Here is a 19,320-nt window from a genome sequence, read left to right as displayed (position 1 = left end):
TACTCATACACAGACGCACATTCAAACACACACACACACACACACACACACACACACACACACACACACACACACACACATACACACTCACACTCACACACACACATACTCATACACAGACACACTCAAACACACACACACACACACACACACACACACACACACACACACACACTCACACACACTCACATACTCATACACACACTCACACACACACACATACACACACACTCACACATACTCACACGCACACACACACACACACACACATACTCATACACAGACACACATTCAAACACACACACACACACACACACACACACACACACACACACACATACACACTCACACTCACACACACACACACATACACACTCACACATACACACTCACACACATACTCACACACACACACACACACACACACACACACACTCACACACACACACACACACACACACACGCTCACACACACACTACGCACACACACATACACACACAGCACAGCACAGCACAGCACAGCACAGTTCCCATCACCACAGACCCAAACCACGTCACCACTCCTCACTCCGAAACACTCCCAACACCTTCAAACCTCCTCCCTCCTTCCTCCCGACCCCTCTATTTACCCTTTTTGCCGTTTTGAGGTCTGTCCTCTCTGAGGCGATCTCAACAAATTCATCCTCCTGCCGAACATTCACATCGCTTGAATTGTAAGTGCCACACACACACACACACACACACTACGCACGCGCACACTCACACGCACATACACACACACACACACACACTACGCACACACTCACACACACACGCACACGCACGCACACACACACACACACACAGCACAGCACAACACAGCACAGCACGGCGCAACACACTCACACACACACACACACACACACACACACACACACACACACACACACACCGTGATGATCAAAAAAGGCAGTGCGAAATGGCTCGACAAACTTGTGTATTAAAAATTTTAACAACGACAACAACAACAACACAAAAAACTACTCTCTCTTCCCGACTACTACTACTACTACTACACACACACGGAATGAATATTCAGTACTGATATAATCAACAAAGGTGTATACCCTATCTGCAGCAATTTTCATTTCTTTTGACAATTCTTTGTATCTAAATCAAAACATTAAGAATGACATGTATTGTTATCTCGCAAACGAAGTATTCTAAAATTCTTCTCTTCTTAACTTTAAAAAAAAATCTACTTATTGATTAATTCATTGACTGAATAATTCATTAGTTTATTATTCATTTATTTATTGAGTTATTCATTTCATCGATGCCGCGTTTGGAGTGAGAGCTGCATCCACATGGGAAAACTTCTGTTCGGCAGGCAATGAAGTGTGTCAGTAAATCTGACTTGTTTTTAATAATAGAACACATGTCACACAACTGTCGCATGCTGATGCCTAGAACATTGGGAGAACAAAAATCCTTGCGCAGAAAAACACTTTGCATTTTCGGTTGATTACAGTTTCTAACACAATATCATTGTTTCGCTTCTTAGTTGGGTTTTTTTTTTCCGTTTAAATTAGCCAAAGTCTTGCACTTTCGTTCCATTACAATTTCTAACACAATCGCATTATTATTATTATTATTATTATTATTATTATTATTATTATTATTATTATTATTCATTACTTGTTTGTTTGTTTGCGCGGTGGTAGGGGTTGGGGGGTGGAGGAGGACAGGGAACATAGTGGTGGTGATGTATAAACACACAATCTACGATTTACAGTTTCGTGTGCCCCGCATGAATCAAAGATCAGTTCATGATCTATTCAGAGCCGTTTAACTCTCTCCATACGAACGGCGAAAGAGACGACGTTAACAGCGTTTCACCCCAATTACCACCATCAAAATATTGCAAGCGGAAGGCTCTCATACTGAAGAGGTGAATGTTGACAAAGAATACCACAATTCTGACGACGGAAGCTGAAGGTTGGGTCATTCAGACACCCACTGGACATCCGAGGGGTCTGTGTAGAGGAGAAGAGAGGACTGGCCGTACTGAGTGAGTTAACCGTCTGCTGATTATTCTTCAATGTGCTGTGAATAGAAGCAGGATTTTTAGGGTTTATAACAGCGATGCTTACTTTTTTTTTTTCTTTTCTTTTTAATTTACCTTACCGGGAGGAGAGATTGCTGTATAGGAGAAAGGGTATTGCACTGCTTACATGTCATTTTGAGACAGGGTATTGCACTGCTTACATGTCATTTTGAGATAGGGTATTGCACTGCTTACATGTCATTTTGAGATAGGGTATTGCACTGCTTACATGTCATTTTGAGATTTCAAGCAGTAATACGAGTTTTTGTTTATTTGCTGTTTTTTGTTGTTGTTTTTTTTCCCTTTTTTTTCATTGCTGATGATAGCAAAGGTCACACCTGTGCGGATGGATTACGCCAGGACCAGAAGCACTTGTTTAAAGCTTTTTTCGTGTGTGTTTCTTTGTTTTCTATGGCTATACAGCAGATGTTGTTGACCATCTGCAGGTGCGCGTGTGTATGTGTGTGTGTATGTGTGTGTGCGTGTGTGTTGTGTGTGTGTGTGTGTGTGTGTGTGTGTGTGTGTGTGTGTGTGTGTGTGTGTGTGAGTCTCTGTGTCTGTCTGTTCGTCTGTGTGTGGTTTCGATGAATCTCTACACAGGTTAACAGGCGCGCCACTGAAATTTCCCCAAAGTGAAAATCTTTCCAGTATAAAGTAGCACAAAGTGTAGGGGTGCATTTCCACCCCTATGAATAATTTCGGGGAACCTGTCAAGGATTCCATAAAAATCTGTGTTTCAACAACACATAGCAAGTGTGATTTTTCCACACCATCTCTCACGAATATATGACAATTTCACGGTTGCTGAATTCTATGTTTTCATATTTCTGTATCAGTAGGAGAAAGATCGCCTTTGCCATCTTCGCCTTTTCTTTCTTTCTCTCTTTCTTTTTATTTTATTTTGTAGTACTTTTGTCGGGACAGTTTGGAGGCAGTCACATCTCAACTTTCAGAGCACTATGTGGACATAATTATGCACGCAGTGTTTTTAAATGTGTTGAAAATGGACATCGTCACTCTTTTAACAAGGTCCGGTTTACACGTTTGCAGTTAACACGGTGTAAACTAACAAACACACACACACACACACACAGAAAATAAAAACACAACACACACGTTTTGCCATTAGAAAGTTTTATTTGCAGTTCAAGCCGGTGAACACAGCAACAACAAAAAAACCAACAACAACACGTGCAGAATGGGAACAGTTAATCGAATACATCCATGGTGAGAAAAAAACAACAAAAAAAAAAACCGCCAGGGGTGACCACGTTAGCAGCGGAGGCATCAGTTACCAGTGTCACTCACTCACCGAACGGCGGGCCTTCTTCAAGGCATGGTCTCCACAGTGGACGCAGAACCCCCCACCTGAATTCTCCGACCCGGACGATTCCCTCCGCCTCCGTTCCCTTTTCCGCGCTTTCTTCTCCCGCCTCTTGCGTCGCCGCTCCCTCCTCTCCCTCCGCCTTCTCTCCTTCTCCTCCTCCTTCTCCTTCTCCTCCTCCCTGTCTCCCCTGTCCCGTCTCTCGGAGGTGGGGGTTCGAGTCTGCTCAGCCACCTCGCTTCCCGTTGTGGTGGTTTTATCCGTGACGGTTCCGTCGTCTTCATGGTCATTGTCATCGTCGTCGTCGTCGTCGTCGTCGTTGTGTGCCGAGTGCCATCCCCTGCTGGAGGTGGCGGCATCAGATCGTCTCCCGTCCTCAGTGTCATCGCCTTTCTTTTCAACGCTGCCGTCGTCGTCGTCGTCGGTTTGGGTGTATGGGTGGTAATGTCGGTCTTCGCTTTCGGAGATTCCCGGACCACTCTCCTCTCCCGCCTCTCTGTCTCTGTCTCGGTCTTCGCTTTCGGAGATTCCCGGACCACTCTCCACGCCCGCCTCACTGTCTCTGTCTCGGTCGCCGTGTCTGCTCTTCTTCTTTTTCTTCGATTTCTTCTCCTTCTTCCTCTTCTTCTTCTTCTGTGATTTCTTGTGCTTGCTCTGAGACAAGCAGCATGGCCAAGATAGTGTTGTTGCTGGTTATATATTAAGTTCTAAAACAGTGACTGGTGTGGGGTCTTTTTTTTGTGTGTGTGGTTATTTCAGTCCTGAAAACGCGCAGATGCTTTCGTGCGTATAAAATGGCGTGAACTTCATGTCAGTTTTATTTCACTTAAATTCTTTTTATACTGTGAATCGGTGGGGGGAGGGGAGGGTGGGGGGGGGAGGGCGCTGTAGTGTACCGTCGCGCTCTCCCTGGGGAGAGCAGCCCGAATTTCACACAGGGAAATCTATTGTGATAAAAAGCAATACAAATTCAAAAAAAAATAGTATGGGAAGAGAGGAAAATTCCAAACAAGGGCATCCTAAACAACTGCACCAGTTGGCGCGGAATCACCCTTTTGTCAGTTCCAGGACAAAATCCTTGCAAATATCACCACAGAACGAATCTCATATGCAGCAGACTGCTTAGGAACTAGCAGACATCAGACATTTTTGTTTTTCGAAAAGGAAGATGAAGCACTGACCAGGTATTTACCCTGCATAACATCAATGAGCAGTGCACAGAATGGCGGCAGCGACAGCTCTGCATCAACTTTATAGATTTCGAGAAGGCTTCTGACAGCATCCTCAGGGAAAGGCTATGGCAAATAATCCACAACAGATCGTCCATAAGCACCGAGTATATTCCACAGGATCTCTTTGTGGATGCTGCCAAAGGCCTTCTCTTCTTCTTCTTCTTCTGCGTTCGTGGGCTGCAACTCCCACGTTCACTCGTATGCACACGAGTGGGCTTTTACGTGTATGACCGTTTTTACCCCGCCATGTAGGCAGCCATACTCCGTTTTTCGGGGGTGTGCATGCTGGGTATGTTCTTGTTTCCATAACCCACCGAACGCTGACATTTATTACAGGATCTTTAACGTGCGTATTTGATCTTCTGCTTGCATATACACACGAAGGGGGTTCAGGCACTAGCAGGTCTGCACATATGTTGACCTGGGAGATCGTAAAAATCTCCACCCTTCACCCACCAGACGCCGTCACCGTGATTCGAACCCGGGACCCTCAGATTGACAGTCCAACGCTTTAACCACTCGGCTATTGCGTCCGTCAAAGGCCTTCTCGAAATCTACAAAGCATCAACACCATGCTGATGATGAACCAGAGCTGTGTACTGCCCACCACACTGGGTGGCTCACAATGCTGGAAGATGACTGAGAGAGACTGAACGAAGCTGTCAACCTTCAGCATGATAAACCTCCCGAAGATATTCCTGTCAATCCTTTGACCCAGTACCATTCCCATTCACAAATTACTCGCCCAGCGCAATCAAGAGAACATGGTGACCAGCGGAACGACCATCGGTCCAACTGTAAGCCACTGTCATTCTCTGATGTTACAGCGCAATATACAGCACAGTAGATTACAGTACAGTACATCACAGGACGGAACGGGGCGGTATGGAACGGTGTAGCATAATATTGTACAGAACGGAACAGTACAGTATGACACGGTATAGTACAATGCAGTACAGTGCTGTATAGTACAGTAGTATACAGCTCAGCACAGCACGGCACAGCACAGCACTGCACTGCACAGCACTGCACTGCACAGCGCAACACAGCACTGCGCAGCACGGTACAGCACATCACGGTACGGTACCTTAAGGTACAGTTGAGTACAGTACAGTACAACACGGCACACAGAGTGTGCGTTATGATTTCACACGACACGAAGTAAGATGAAACACGCGAGAGGGCGCACGCGCGTCTTCGCGAGCATGTACGCGTGTTCATGTACGTGTTAATAGCGCGTGGCTGTCCTTTGATGTGAAATTCGTGTGAGTTAGGCTGCACCGCAACAGGGTGACGAAAAACAAGCCGTGTTCAACTAAACACTCCGTTTTGAATCATCATCGAAAATATCCCTTTCAAGTGCACTCTCTGTCAGTTTCAGTTTCAGTTTCAGTAGCTCAAGGAGGCGTCACTGCGTTCGGACAAATCCATATACGCTACACCACATCTGCCAAGCAGATGCCTGACCAGCAGCGTAACCCAACGCGCTTAGTCAGGCCTTGAGAAAAAAAAAATATATAGATAAGCGTACATACATAAAAAAAAAAAAAAATTATGATATAAAAAAAAATCATATTTATCATTATTTTCATTACTCTCTGTCAATGAAGAAGGAAAACGCTTCGTTTTATGATGAGGTGCATTATCTTCGTTGTTGTTTTGTCACGTTTTTACATGTAGGTCATTATGTGTTGGTAACAAATGACCTAGACATATCCATTTTGTCCCAAAGTACCCTCTTTTTTTCTTTTCTTTTTCTTTCTTTCTTTTTAAATTTTTTTTTTAAACATATTTCAATCTGAATCGCAGGCGCCAGTTTTGAACATGAAATTGCTTGAATTTCAGTCAATGACAAACACACATGAGAGTGCTTGTGTGTGTGTGTGTGGGTGCGTGTATACGTGTTTGTCTCAGCTGCATGCATATTCAAGGAGCACACGGTGTGTGTGTGTGTGTGTGTGTGTGTGTGTGTGTGTGTGTGTGTGTGTGTGTGTGTGTGTGTGTGTGTGTGTGTGTGTGTGTGTGTGTGTGTGTGTGTGTGTGTGTGTGTGTGTGTGTGTGTGTGTGTGTGTGTGTGTGTGTGTGTGTGTGTGTGTGTGTGTGTGTGTGTGTGTGTGTGTGTGCGTGCGTGCGTGCGAAATGATAACAAAGTGCTGAATAAAGCATCACACCTGAAACCCGTTTCCCCCAGTTTTAATCACCCGCTTTATTTAAAAAAAAAAAATCAATTACTTAGTAATGTACTTACTTATTCATTCATTTATTCGCGTATTCTATATTTTTGATGATGTGTTTTTATCTATATACTGATATCTATGCATTTATCGATGTTTACTTATATACTTGAAAAGTCAAGTTAACATGTGTCACGTGTCAGGGTATGTCTGTACGTGCGCGTGCTTGTTTGTATGCATATATGTACGCATCCGCTCATGCGTATGCGTACAACAGCATACTTTTTGTCTTGTTCATGTGGATATTTAGCCGAAGAACGATTCCTCTTCTTGGTTTAAAACGGCGTCTTATTTGAAAATTCCACCATGAATTTGACAGGCCAACGCGACGAGTCTGATATGATAGGGTAACAGGAAAGTCTCATATGAAGCCCTGTCGTAGTGTACATATACATACAAACGCTAAAGATGTCAGGGATTTCTCTACAAGCAGACTTTCATACAATTTATCACGAGTTATAAACAAAAGGGGGGGGGGGAAAGGTAAGAACAACACAGCTAACAAAACAGGAACCGATGAAAAAAAACCCCAAAAAAACCCCAAAAAACCAACCAAACAAACAACAACCCCCCCCCCCAACCCCCCCCCCAAAAAAAAAACCCAAACAAACAAAAAAAACAACAACAAAAAAACCAAAAAAACCCCAAACAAACAAAAAAAACAACAAAAAACAGGAGGCATGTGGTGGAGAATCCTCAGCTCAAACACACTCACTCCGTGCTGGGTGTTAATTTAATGAAACGGGATTACTGACCAATGTAAACGGGACGTTAATTAATTAAAAGGGATTACAGACCAACGATAAAAGGACGTTAACTGATCAAACGCGATTATTGACCAATAAAAAAAGGGACTTTAATCAATTATTAAACGTGATTATTGACCAATGAAAAGAGACGTTAACTGATTAATAAATGGGATTATTGACCAATGAAAATGGGACGTTAATTAATTAAACGCGATTATTGACCAATGAAAAAGGGGACGTTAACTAATTAAACGGGATTATTGACCAATGAAAATGGGACGTTATTTAATCGAACGGGATTATTGACCAATGAAAAGGGGACGTTACCTTTTGGTCCTTGCCTCCCAGCCATTTCTGCGTGATGTAGGCCTGGTTGTCAGCTATGGACACGCCGTCACACACGCACAGCACGCTCAGCAGCTCCAGGTAGCGATAGTTCTGCTCAGACGTAACAACACACACACATACATAATAACACACCAAAAAACTGCAGCCATTTTAAAACTAATGAACACAGACACAACCACATGCTCTGCATACCCAGACTAAGAAACAACCTTTACAAAATCCAGCTTTCTGTATTCTGGTGGAAATTCATGGAATAATCTCCCACCCACTCTGAAAAGTATCGTAAATAAAAACGTGTTTAAGAAAAATCTGAAGAATCACCTCATTTAAAATAATCAACAGTAATACAAATTTTGATCTGTTAGTCTAATATTCCTATTATTAATTGTGAAATGTTTTGTATATGTTTGTGTTGGCAAGGATTTAGGAAACATGTGCATGTGGGTGGGATGGGCATGGTGTAATTGTGTCCAAGAATTTGTGTTCAGTGGTGTGTGTGTGTGTGTGTGTGTGTGTGTGTGTGTGTGTGTGTGTGTGAAATGGAAGTGCAGTTGTGTATTGGTATTTCTTTATCACAATATTCTTGTATATATATATATATATATATATATATATATATATATATATATATATATATGCATTTTGTTGTTATTGTTGCTCTTCATCTGCTTGTTTATTCTCTCTCTCTCTCTCTCTCTCTCTCTCTCTCTCTCTCTCCTATATTTTTTTTCTTTTTTTCCCCTCTTTTAATTGTTATTATTTATTTTTATTAAAAACTTTTTTTTTCATTGATGGCTTGATGTACAAAAAAGCAATTGTTGCTTATACAATTTACCATCATGAAATAAAATTTTGACTTGACTTTACTAACACACAAAAAAATCAAAATACATGCAGACAAAAAATGAAGATAGATAAAAAGGATAAGTGGTGCTGGATACAATAATTATGGCCACGCGCTCTCTTCAGGAGGACAGAGCAGCCCCCTAAGATGTTCCTCGAAGATAAATCTGCTGTGGTCTATCAGTATGAACTTCTTCTTCTTCTTCTGTGTTCACTCGTATGTACACGAGTGGGCTTTTACGTGTATGACCATGTAGGCAGCCATACTCCGTTTTCGGGGATGTGCATGCTGGGTATGTTCTTGTTTCCATAACCCACCGAACGCTGACATGGATTACAGGATCTTTAACGTGCGTATTTGATCTTCTGCTTGCATATACACACGAAGGGGGCTTCAGGCACTAGCAGGTCTGCACATATGTTGACCTGGGAGATCGTAAAAATCTCCACCCTTTACCCACCAGGCGCCGTCACCGTGATTCGAACCCGGGACCCTCAGATTGACAGTCCAACGCTTTAACCACTCGGCTATTGCGCCCGTCTATCAGTATGAACGATACGACACCATGCGATACAGACAATACGATGCGATGCAATCGGATACGACGAAACGACACGATGCGATGCATCATGAGAAGCGATACGATGCGATATACGATGCGATATGATGCAATGCGATACGATGCAGTACAATGCGATGGGATCCGATGTTGCGATACGATGCGATGCACGACAAGATGCAATGCGATGCCATGCGAACCGCTACGGTGCGATGATCAAAACCGAAACGATACTTATACTGCAATATGACGCAATAAAGCTCAGTTCTAAACAGTCTTTAAAAAAAAAGAAGTCACCCTCACTATTATGTTTTGCACAATAAAACAAAAGTAGCTAAAGGCCTCGGAGCCAGCTGCATTGCTCGGACGGAAGAGCCTAGTATGGTCGTAACCCGCTACTAACTGCGTGTAGTATGGAACTGACCAATGGCGTAGTTCGGTCAACGTAGGCATTTAGTCACGTGTAACTGTCAAAAAAAGTTAGAAGCAAGCAATGCAACTGGCACCTGGTCTCATTCAGGGTCTTTGTTTTCATTATTTCCACAAAACCGTGAATGTATTTTCATTTTGCAACTAATTTCTGCAAGTTTACGGGTTTTCTTTAGTCTTAGTAAATTCATTAAAGATTTGCAATGTTGTGTAGGTTACTTGTATGCAGAAGAAGGAAATGTTAATCCTTATTATTATTTTTTTTTTCAAAATACGCTCAGATAATTGTAGTCGCTGTTCTTGATTATGATGCTTTCTGAAATCCTCCATACTTCAACAGGGGTCAAAGGTTAATGAATTCATCTTGAATCTTGAACTGCTCTCTCTCTCTCTCTCTTTCCAGCAAGCAGCTAAAGTGAAATTTTTAAAATTATTGTTCCAAATAACTTTTTAGCATCTAATAAAATGAAATGAATATGTAAATAGGTACCTGTTTGACTTCCACATCAGAATGCCCCCCAAAAAACAACAACGACAACAACAAAAAACAAAAAGAACACACACACACACACACACACACACACACACACACCACCACCACCGGCCCCCCCCCTATCCCCCCCCCCCCGCCCCCCCAAAAAAGAGCAAGAAACAAACAACAAAACCAACAACAAAACCAACCAAACAAAATGGAGGGCCTGACTGACCTTGTCTCTCTTGAGCAGCTCCACGAACTTGTCAATGTGGTCCTCAGTGATGCGGTCCACGATCTTCCGGTTGTCTCGGATCAACTCCATCACCATGTGGGCGGCGTTCAGCCCGATCTTGCCCTGGGGGGAGGTGCAGAGGTGAGGGGTCAGCACAGACACACACACAGACACACACACACAGACATACACACACACACACGCACACACACACACACACACACATATATATATATATATATACACACACATGTGCACACGCACACACATACACACACACTAACACACAAACAGATGTTATTTCACTGGTGTACAGAGTCCTTTTCTTTCCGCAGTCATGCATTTTTACACACACACACACACACACACACACACACACACACACACACACACACACACTCACACACACTCACACAAATACATGTACGAATTCATTGTATTCGTACTGTAGCGTCATCAAAAGGAAATACTGTCTGAACCAACACAACACACCACAACACAACAGGACTAAATCTATTAACTTTCTTGCTGTCGTTGTCTGAAGTCAGTGTATTTGTATGGCATTTGATTTGTATTTGAATTTGAATTTCTTTTATTCACAACATATTTCTCTGTGTGAAATTCGGGCTGCTCTCCCCAGGGAGAACGCGTCGCTACACTACAGCGCCACCCATTTTTGTTGTTGTATTTTTTCCTGCGAGCAATTTTATTTGTTTTTCCTATCGAAGTGGATTTTTCTACAATTTTTTTCCAGGAACAACTATTTTTTTGCTGTGGGTTCTTTTACGTGCGCTAAGTACATGCTGCACACGGGACCTCGGTTTATCGTCTCATCCGAATGACTAGCGTCCAGACCACCACTCAAGGTCTAGTGGAGGGGGAGAATATATCGGCGGCTGAACCAGAGCGCTCAGATTCTCTCGCTTCCTAAGCGGACGCCTTACCTGTAGGCCATCACTCCACTGGTGGCAACGTGTTCAAACTAAAACACTATTCAGACCAAACACAGCAGCCATGCACATAGGATAGGGCGCGCTACTCAACCTCCATGCAAGCAGGGAGATAACGATAATGATAACGATAACGATAACGATATTTTATTCAAGAAAGGGCATGGCCCCATTTGAAGGGGGTACACACAATTAGGAAACAATTTTTAGAAAATGATGCGCACAAAAACATTGTACATGTAGTTCTTGAATATATATATATATATATATATATATATATATATATATATATATATATATATATATATATATATATATATATCTTTGAACAATATCATGGTATCAGCTCATAGCGGTTCTTCTCTGAAACGACTTATACAGAAAAAAACTGCGAAGTTCTTGATGACAGATTCATTTCTGCAAGACATTAATAATGTTAGTCTGAAAAATGTTGGTCTGCTATAATATTAACTTTGAAGGGATGAATCTTTTTCTAAGATCATCCAATGCCGGACAGCCAAAAAACGAAATGAACTTCATCCTCTCTCTCGGATCTGCACATCGGACATGTGTACTTTTCATTTTTTTGGTACCTTTGACTATGCACAGCGATATCAGAAACACCGATTCTAAACTTAGCATACGCAGCAGGGAGAAATGAAATGAAATGAAATATTTTAATGTTCTTTGGCCATGGGCACATAAACATGGAGTGGGAACTCTCACTCATGAGCGCGCACACACACACACACACACACACACACACACACACACACACACACACAGACACACTAAATACAACCTCACTCATGAGCGCTCGCGCACACACACACACACACACACACACACACACACACACACACACACACACACACACACACACACACACTAAACAAATAAGTAAATAAATAAATAAATGAATAAATAAAACCGTCATAACATAGCACATTTTTTGACTTAGCATGTAAATTAAATTGACAGTAAGTCTATTCATAATCTTTTAGCATGCGTTTCTTCTCTATAAACATATTTCATAACTATACTCTTCACTTCACAACCGCATTCAAAATAGGTCTATTACTTTCTGCAAACTTCTGCCTCTATTTCATACTGTGAAAAACAAACTTGGAAACTAATAATGACAGATCTCTGCATTTTCCATCTGATAATCTTTCTTATCGCGGAGTGATTCCATTGACAAAAAAATCCGCAGCAGGGAGAGATAATGAGAGAGTGCACTACTCACCGCCTTGTACTCGAACTGGGTGAGGAAGAAGTCGATGTACTTGGCGATGTACAGCTCGTTCTTACGGCTGTCCCCCATGAGGTAGGTGTACAGCACATTGTAGGCCTCCACGAAGATGTTGGTCAGGTGCCTAGAACAGCCAGACATGTTCGTGTCCCACTATAATAATACTACTAATAATAATAATGGTATTTATATAGCGCTGAATCTTGTGCGGAGACAAATCAAAGCTCTTTCACACATCAGTCATTCACACGCACGCATAACTCTAAAACTGGAGAAACTAAAGACAAGGAAGAGTCAGGGAAGGGAGGCTGTTTTGGGAAGAGGTGGGTTTTAAGGCCAGGCTTATAAGAGCTGAGTGTGGAGACTTGACGAAGCGAAAGAGGAAGTTCATTCCAATTGCAAGGTCCAGAGACAGAGAAAGAACAGCGGCCAACAGTCGAGAGTTGAGAGAAGGAAGAAAGAACGGAAGAAAGCAGGGAAGGGGGGGAAGAGAAGGGAGGGAGGAACGGGGGAAGGAAGGAAAAACGAAAGGAAGGAAGGAGGGAAGGAAGAACGGAAGAAAGCAGGGAAGGGGGGGGGGAGGAAGGAAGGAAGGAAGAAAATGAAGGAAGGAAGGAAGAACGGAAGAAAGCGGGGAAGGGGGGGGGGAGGAAGGGAGGAAGGAAGGAAGAACAAAATGAAGGAAGGAATAACGGGAAAAAAAGCATGGAAGGGAGGAAAGAAGGAAGAAAGGGAGGGAGGAAAAACGAAATGAAGGAAGAAAGAACGGGAAAAAAGCATGGAAGGGAGGAAGGAAGAAAGGAAGGAAGGACGGAGGGAAGAGAAGAAGGAAGGAGGGAAGGAAGGAAGAATGAAAGAAATGAAGGATGGACTGAAGGGTGAAAGGACTCACGCCTGATCCGGTGATCCCATGTACGGCACTTTGAGCAGACTCACCAGTTGCTCCACAACCTGTTCAAACAGCAACCCCGACAGTGACATCGTCATTCCAGTGGTTAAACAACAACAACAACTACTACTACGACTGCTGCTGTTGCTGCATGCTGCTTATACTACTACTACTACTACTACTGCTGCTGCTACTACTACTACTCACACTACAACCTGTTCAAACAGCAACCCCGACAGCGACATCGTCATTCCAGTGGTTAGTTTCAGTTTCAGTTTCAGTAGCTCAAGGAGGCGTCACTGCGTTCGGACAAAACCATATACGCTACACCACATCTGCCAAGCAGATGCCTGACCAGCAGCGTAACCCAACGCGCTTAGTCAGGCCTTGAGTGCGCTAAGTGCATGCTGCACACGGGACCATGTGAGTTTTTTAGTCTGAAAGTTGCGCATTGCGTTAAGCCACTCTGGGCTTCCCATTCCGTTTTCAATTTTCTGTATGAGGTTCATTGAGTCGGTTAGAATCATGGCATGTTGGTTTCCGGGCGTATGGATGGACGATAGCCACTGGAGGGCATGTGTCACAGCTTCAACTTCCATCGTTAGGCTGGAGGTTGTGACTTTGTAGGCAGCATTCTCTTCCCAAATTGTTTTTCCATTTTGTTTCGCAGTGAATCCCCAGCCAGACTGGTCTTTGGTGACTGAGCCATCTGTGTATATGATGATGTCCTCTTCTTTACTGTTTTCTTCTATAAGTAGCTTCACTTCCGCATCAGTTTTGCCCAGTGGTTAAGCAACAACAACAACAACAACAACTACTACTACTACGACTGTTACGACTGCTGCTGTTGCTGCATGCTGCTTATACTACTACTACTACTACTACTACTACTACTACTACTACTACTACTACTACAACCTGTTCAAACAACAAACCCGACAGTGACATCGTCATTCCAGTGGTTAAACAACAACAATAACAACAACAACTACTACCACGACTGCTGCTGTTGCTGCATGCTGCTTATACTACTACTACTACTACTACTACTACTACTACTACTACTACTCACACTACAACCTATTCAGACAGCAACCCCGGCAGTGACATCGTCATTCCAGTGGTTAAACAACAACAATAATAACAACTACTACTACTACGACTGTTACGACTGCTGTTGTTGCTGCATGCTACTTATACTACTACTACTACTACTACTACTACTACTACTACTACTACTACAACCTGTTCAGACAGCAACCCCGGCAGTGACATCGTCATTCCAGTGGTTAAACAACAACAACTACTACTACAGCTGCTACTCCTCACACTACAACCGGTTCAAACAACAACACCAAAAGTAACATCATTTCAGTGGTTAAACAACAAAATCAGCAAGGATGATAACTATAACCACTATCACCACTGCTACATCTACTATGATTTCAGTAGTTAAACAACAAAATCAGCAACGATGATAACTATCACCACCATCAACACTGCTACATCTACTACTACTACTACTGCTGCTAGTGCTGGAGTGCTGGTACTGGTACTGCAACCGCTGCTGATAATACAACTACAAACAACATAAAATAAAACCAGCAACAATAATTCTAGTATATTTTTACAGCGCTTTCAAAACTCCGGCAGCGATTTAAAATAACACTTCAGTCAGACACAATGTACACACACGTACAAGAACACAGCAACAACAACTATGACAAAACCACCACCACCACGACCACCACCACCACCAACAACAATAATGATAATAACAAAAACCAAAGGCAATATCCCCACACACCACCACCAAAAACAACAACAACAACAACAAAAACAAGACCAACAGCTGCAACAACTACCAATGACATCGACAAGAACTACTATGACAACACAAACCAACAGCAACCACAACCAACGACAACAACAAACACGATAATAATACCAACAAACAACAACTACGACAACAACTACGATTACAACAACAATACAAAAACAAAAACAACAATAATAACAGCAACAGCTACATGAACAACAACAACAATAACGACGACAACATTAAGAGCAAAAACAAAGACAACAATAACAACAACAACAAAATCACCACCACCACCAATAACGACAACACCAATAACAACGACACTACCACCACCACCACCACCAGCGCCACCATCACCATCACCACCGTCACCAATAACAAACACAAGTGAGTGATGGCCTAGAGGTAACGCGTCCGCCTAGGAAGCGAGAGAATCTGAGCGCGCTGGTTCGAATCACGGCTCAGCCGCCGATATTTTCTCCTCCTCCACTAGACCTTGAGTGGTGGTCTGGACGCTAGTCATTCGCATGAGACGATAAACCGAGGTCCCGTGTGCAGCACGCACTTAGCACCACGTAAAAGAACCCACGGCAACAAAAGGGTTGTATCCTGGCCAAAATTCTGTAGAAAAATCCACTTCGATAGGAAAAAAACAAACAAATAAAACTGCTCGCAGGGAAAAAAAAAATACAGAAAAAAGGGTGGGGGGTGGCGCTGTAGTGTAGCGACGCGCTCTCCCTAGGGAGAGAGCAGCCCGAATTTCACACAGAGAAATCCGTTGTGACAAAAAAAAAAGAGAGAAATACAAAATACAAATACACCAACCAACAAGAGCCAAGAGACAGAAACAAAAAGCCGACAAACTGCAGGCAGTGAGAGTTTCAGTTTCAGTTTCAGTTTCAGTAGCTCAAGGAGGCGTCACTGCGTTCGGACAAATCCGTATACGCTACACCACATCTGCCAAGCAGATGCCTGACCAGCAGCGTAACCCAACGCGCTTAGTCAGGCCTTGAGAAAAAAAAGAAAAAGAAAAAAAAAAGGGGTGAATAAATGGCAGTGAGAGAGCAACACTAACCCGGAGGTTCCTCATCAGCTTCTGCCTGTTCTTGCTGGGCACACTGTTGTCCACCATGAAGTCCTCCATCTCCACCAGGGACTGCCACCACCACGTCATCACCAATCATTCAATCAATCAATCCATCCATCCATCCATCAATAAATCCATCAATCAACCCTCACATCGATTATATCCATCAACCGATCGTTCAACCAATCGATCGCTCGACCAGTCAATCCATCAGTCAATTAATCAATCAGGTCAACCTAATCGATTGATTTTCTCACCGATCGATCAACTAGTCAATCAATTAATCGATCAGTCAGTCACTCAAAGTCAGTCAATCATTTAACTAATCAATCATTCAATCTATCTATCTATCTATCTATCTATCTATCTATCTATCTATCTATCAGACAATGATTGAATAATAAGTCAATCCAAAAATCAATTAATCGATTAATGAAGTCAATGAATTAAAGAATCACTAAAAGAATCAATTAACCAATCATAAAATTGATGAATCGATGGACTTATAAAAGATACCGGTCAATCAATCAGCATCTCAGTCAATCATCGAATCAAATAATCGACCGACCAGTCAGTCATTGAATGAATGAATGAATGAATGAATGAATGAATGAAACAGTCATTCGATCCAACTTATCAAACAAACAATGAAGACACTCACCACGCACCCATACACACACACACAAACACAGAAAGGCAGAATGAAAAAAGGAATTCACGATAATTCATGAATAAATAACACACAGAGAGAGAGAGAGAGAGAGAGAGAGAGAGAGAGAGAGAGAGGATTTCTTGGTTTTCAACGCTCGTTCAGTCAACAACTCACGGAAATGACGTCATGAGCCATCTTTGCATTGAGCACAGCGCCGGCCTTTTTCTGCAGAAGAGAGAACAGCAGGCTTGTTGGTTCCGTTAGAATGTTCTGTGTGTGTGTGTGTGTGTGTGTGTGTGTGTGTGTGTGTGTGTGTGTGTGTGTGTATGTGTGTGTGTGTGTACGTGTGCGTGCGTGTGTGTGTGTGTGTGTGTGTGTGTGTGTGTGTGTGTGTGTGTGTGTGTGTGTGTGTGTAATGTTTCCCGCATGTAGTTTCATTAATACTAACACACACACACACAGTATTTAGTATTATGTAGTGTAGACCCTATTCAAGAGGTGGGGACTGGATGCAAAAAAACACAAACAAAAAACAACAACAAAACACACACAAAAACAAAAAACACAAAACAAAATGTGTATCTATTATCCTCGGAAGTAAAGAATTCTGTCTTGTTTTGTATTGTCATGTCTTGTCATGTCATGTAATGTCTTGTCATGTCATGTCATGTCATGTCTCTGTATACCCACTGACTCTCCTTCCCCCCTGTCAGCCTCTACACCCATTCTCAGCTCCCCCCTCTCTATCTATCTATCTGTTCCTTCCCTTTCTCTTTCTTTCACCCACTCCTCCGCCTCTCTCTCTGTCTCCTATCTGTTCCTTCCCTTTCTTTTTCTTTCACCCCCCCTCCTCTCTCTCTCTCTCTCGCTCTCTCTGTCTCCTAACTGTTCCTTCCCTTTCTCTTTCTTTCACCCACTCCCCTCTCTCTCTCTCTCTCTGTGTCTCCTATCTGTTCCTTCCCTTTCTCTTTCTTTCACCCCCCTCCTCTCTCTCGCTCTCTCTGTCTCCTATCTGTTCCTTCCCTTTCTCTTTCTTCACCCCCCTCTCTCTCTCTCTCTCGCTCTCTCTGTCTCCTATCTGTTCCTTCCCTCTCTCTTTCTTTCACCCCTCCTCTCTCTCTCTTTCTCTCTCTGTCTCCTATCTGTTCCTTCCCTCTCTCTTTCTTTCACCCCCTCCTCTCTCTCTCTCTCTCTGTGTCTCCTATCTGTTCCTTCCCTTTCTCTTTCTTTCACCCACTCCCCTCTCTCTCGCTCTCTCTGTCTCCTATCTGTTCCTTCCCTCTCTCTTTCTTTCACCCACTCCTCCTCTCTCTCTCTCTCTCTGTCTCCTATCTGTTCCTTCCCTTTCTCTTTCTTTCACCCCCCTCCTCTCTCTCCTCTCTCTGTGTCTCCTATCTGTTCCTTCCCTTTCTCTTTCTTTCACCCACTCCCCCCCTCTCTCGATACGCCATTTTGATTCTGTGTTCTTGAACAGTTTGTGATGGTAATTGTTCGTTAAACCCTCCCTGACAGACCATGGCCTGATGAATAAACCATTCGCATTCCCATTCTCTCTCTCTCTCCCTCCCTGTCTCCCTCCCCCTCTCTTTCTCCCTCTCTCTCTCTCTTTCCCTCCCCCTCTCTCTTTCTCCCTATCTCTCCATCTCTCTCTCTCTCTCTCGGTCTCTCTCTCTCTGTCTCTCTCTGTGTCTCTCAAGCATCCCCCGCTCCCCACCCCCTCGATCGTCAGCCCCCCCCTCTCTCCCCCCCCCCTAACCCCCCACCCCCGCCACCTCCACTCTCACTACATGGTTTGTGTCCTGCAGGAGTCTTCGTTTGCAGACCTAACGTCTGTTAACTGTTACCTTTGTTAGCTAGTGAGAGTCATGTATTGTGTTCTTTTGTATTAGTCCCCTTCAGTATGGGGCCAAGCAGACCTAACGTCTATTAACTGTTACCTTTGTTAGCTAGTGAGAGTCATGTATTGTGTTAGTGAGAATCATTTATTGTGTTCTTTTGTATTAGTCCCCTTCAGTATGGGGCCAAGCAGACCTAACGTCTGTTAACTGTTACCTTTGTTAGTGAGAATCATGTATTGTGATGGTGAGAATCATGTACTGTTTTAGCGAGAATCATGTATTGAGTCAGCGAGAATCATGTATTGTGTTAGCGAGAAT

The 19,320-nt window shown here is 43.1% G+C and overlaps 1 protein-coding gene across 6 annotated transcripts in view; it reads right to left on the bottom strand.

Annotated features, from left to right (window-relative positions):
- The window catches only part of LOC143289215 (inositol 1,4,5-trisphosphate-gated calcium channel ITPR3-like), a 216,364-nt gene that overhangs the window by 133,351 nt on the left and 63,693 nt on the right, over positions 1-19,320 (bottom strand). For all 6 annotated transcript variants that reach the window (XM_076598162.1, XM_076598163.1, XM_076598164.1 and 3 more), the window contains exons 15-20: positions 17,339-17,389; positions 16,501-16,581; positions 13,607-13,665; positions 12,709-12,838; positions 10,513-10,635; positions 7,953-8,063 (exon numbers count right to left, since the gene is read on the bottom strand). In XM_076598162.1, the coding sequence (XP_076454277.1) occupies positions 7,953-8,063; positions 10,513-10,635; positions 12,709-12,838; positions 13,607-13,665; positions 16,501-16,581; positions 17,339-17,389 (555 nt within the window). The remainder of the gene's footprint in view (positions 1-7,952; positions 8,064-10,512; positions 10,636-12,708; positions 12,839-13,606; positions 13,666-16,500; positions 16,582-17,338; positions 17,390-19,320) is intronic.

Source organism: Babylonia areolata, chromosome 13, assembly GCF_041734735.1.
Source record: "Babylonia areolata isolate BAREFJ2019XMU chromosome 13, ASM4173473v1, whole genome shotgun sequence".
In the NCBI taxonomy this organism is placed as follows: Eukaryota; Metazoa; Mollusca; class Gastropoda; order Neogastropoda; family Buccinidae; genus Babylonia; species Babylonia areolata.
This window is presented reverse-complemented; position numbering and strand designations above follow the sequence as displayed.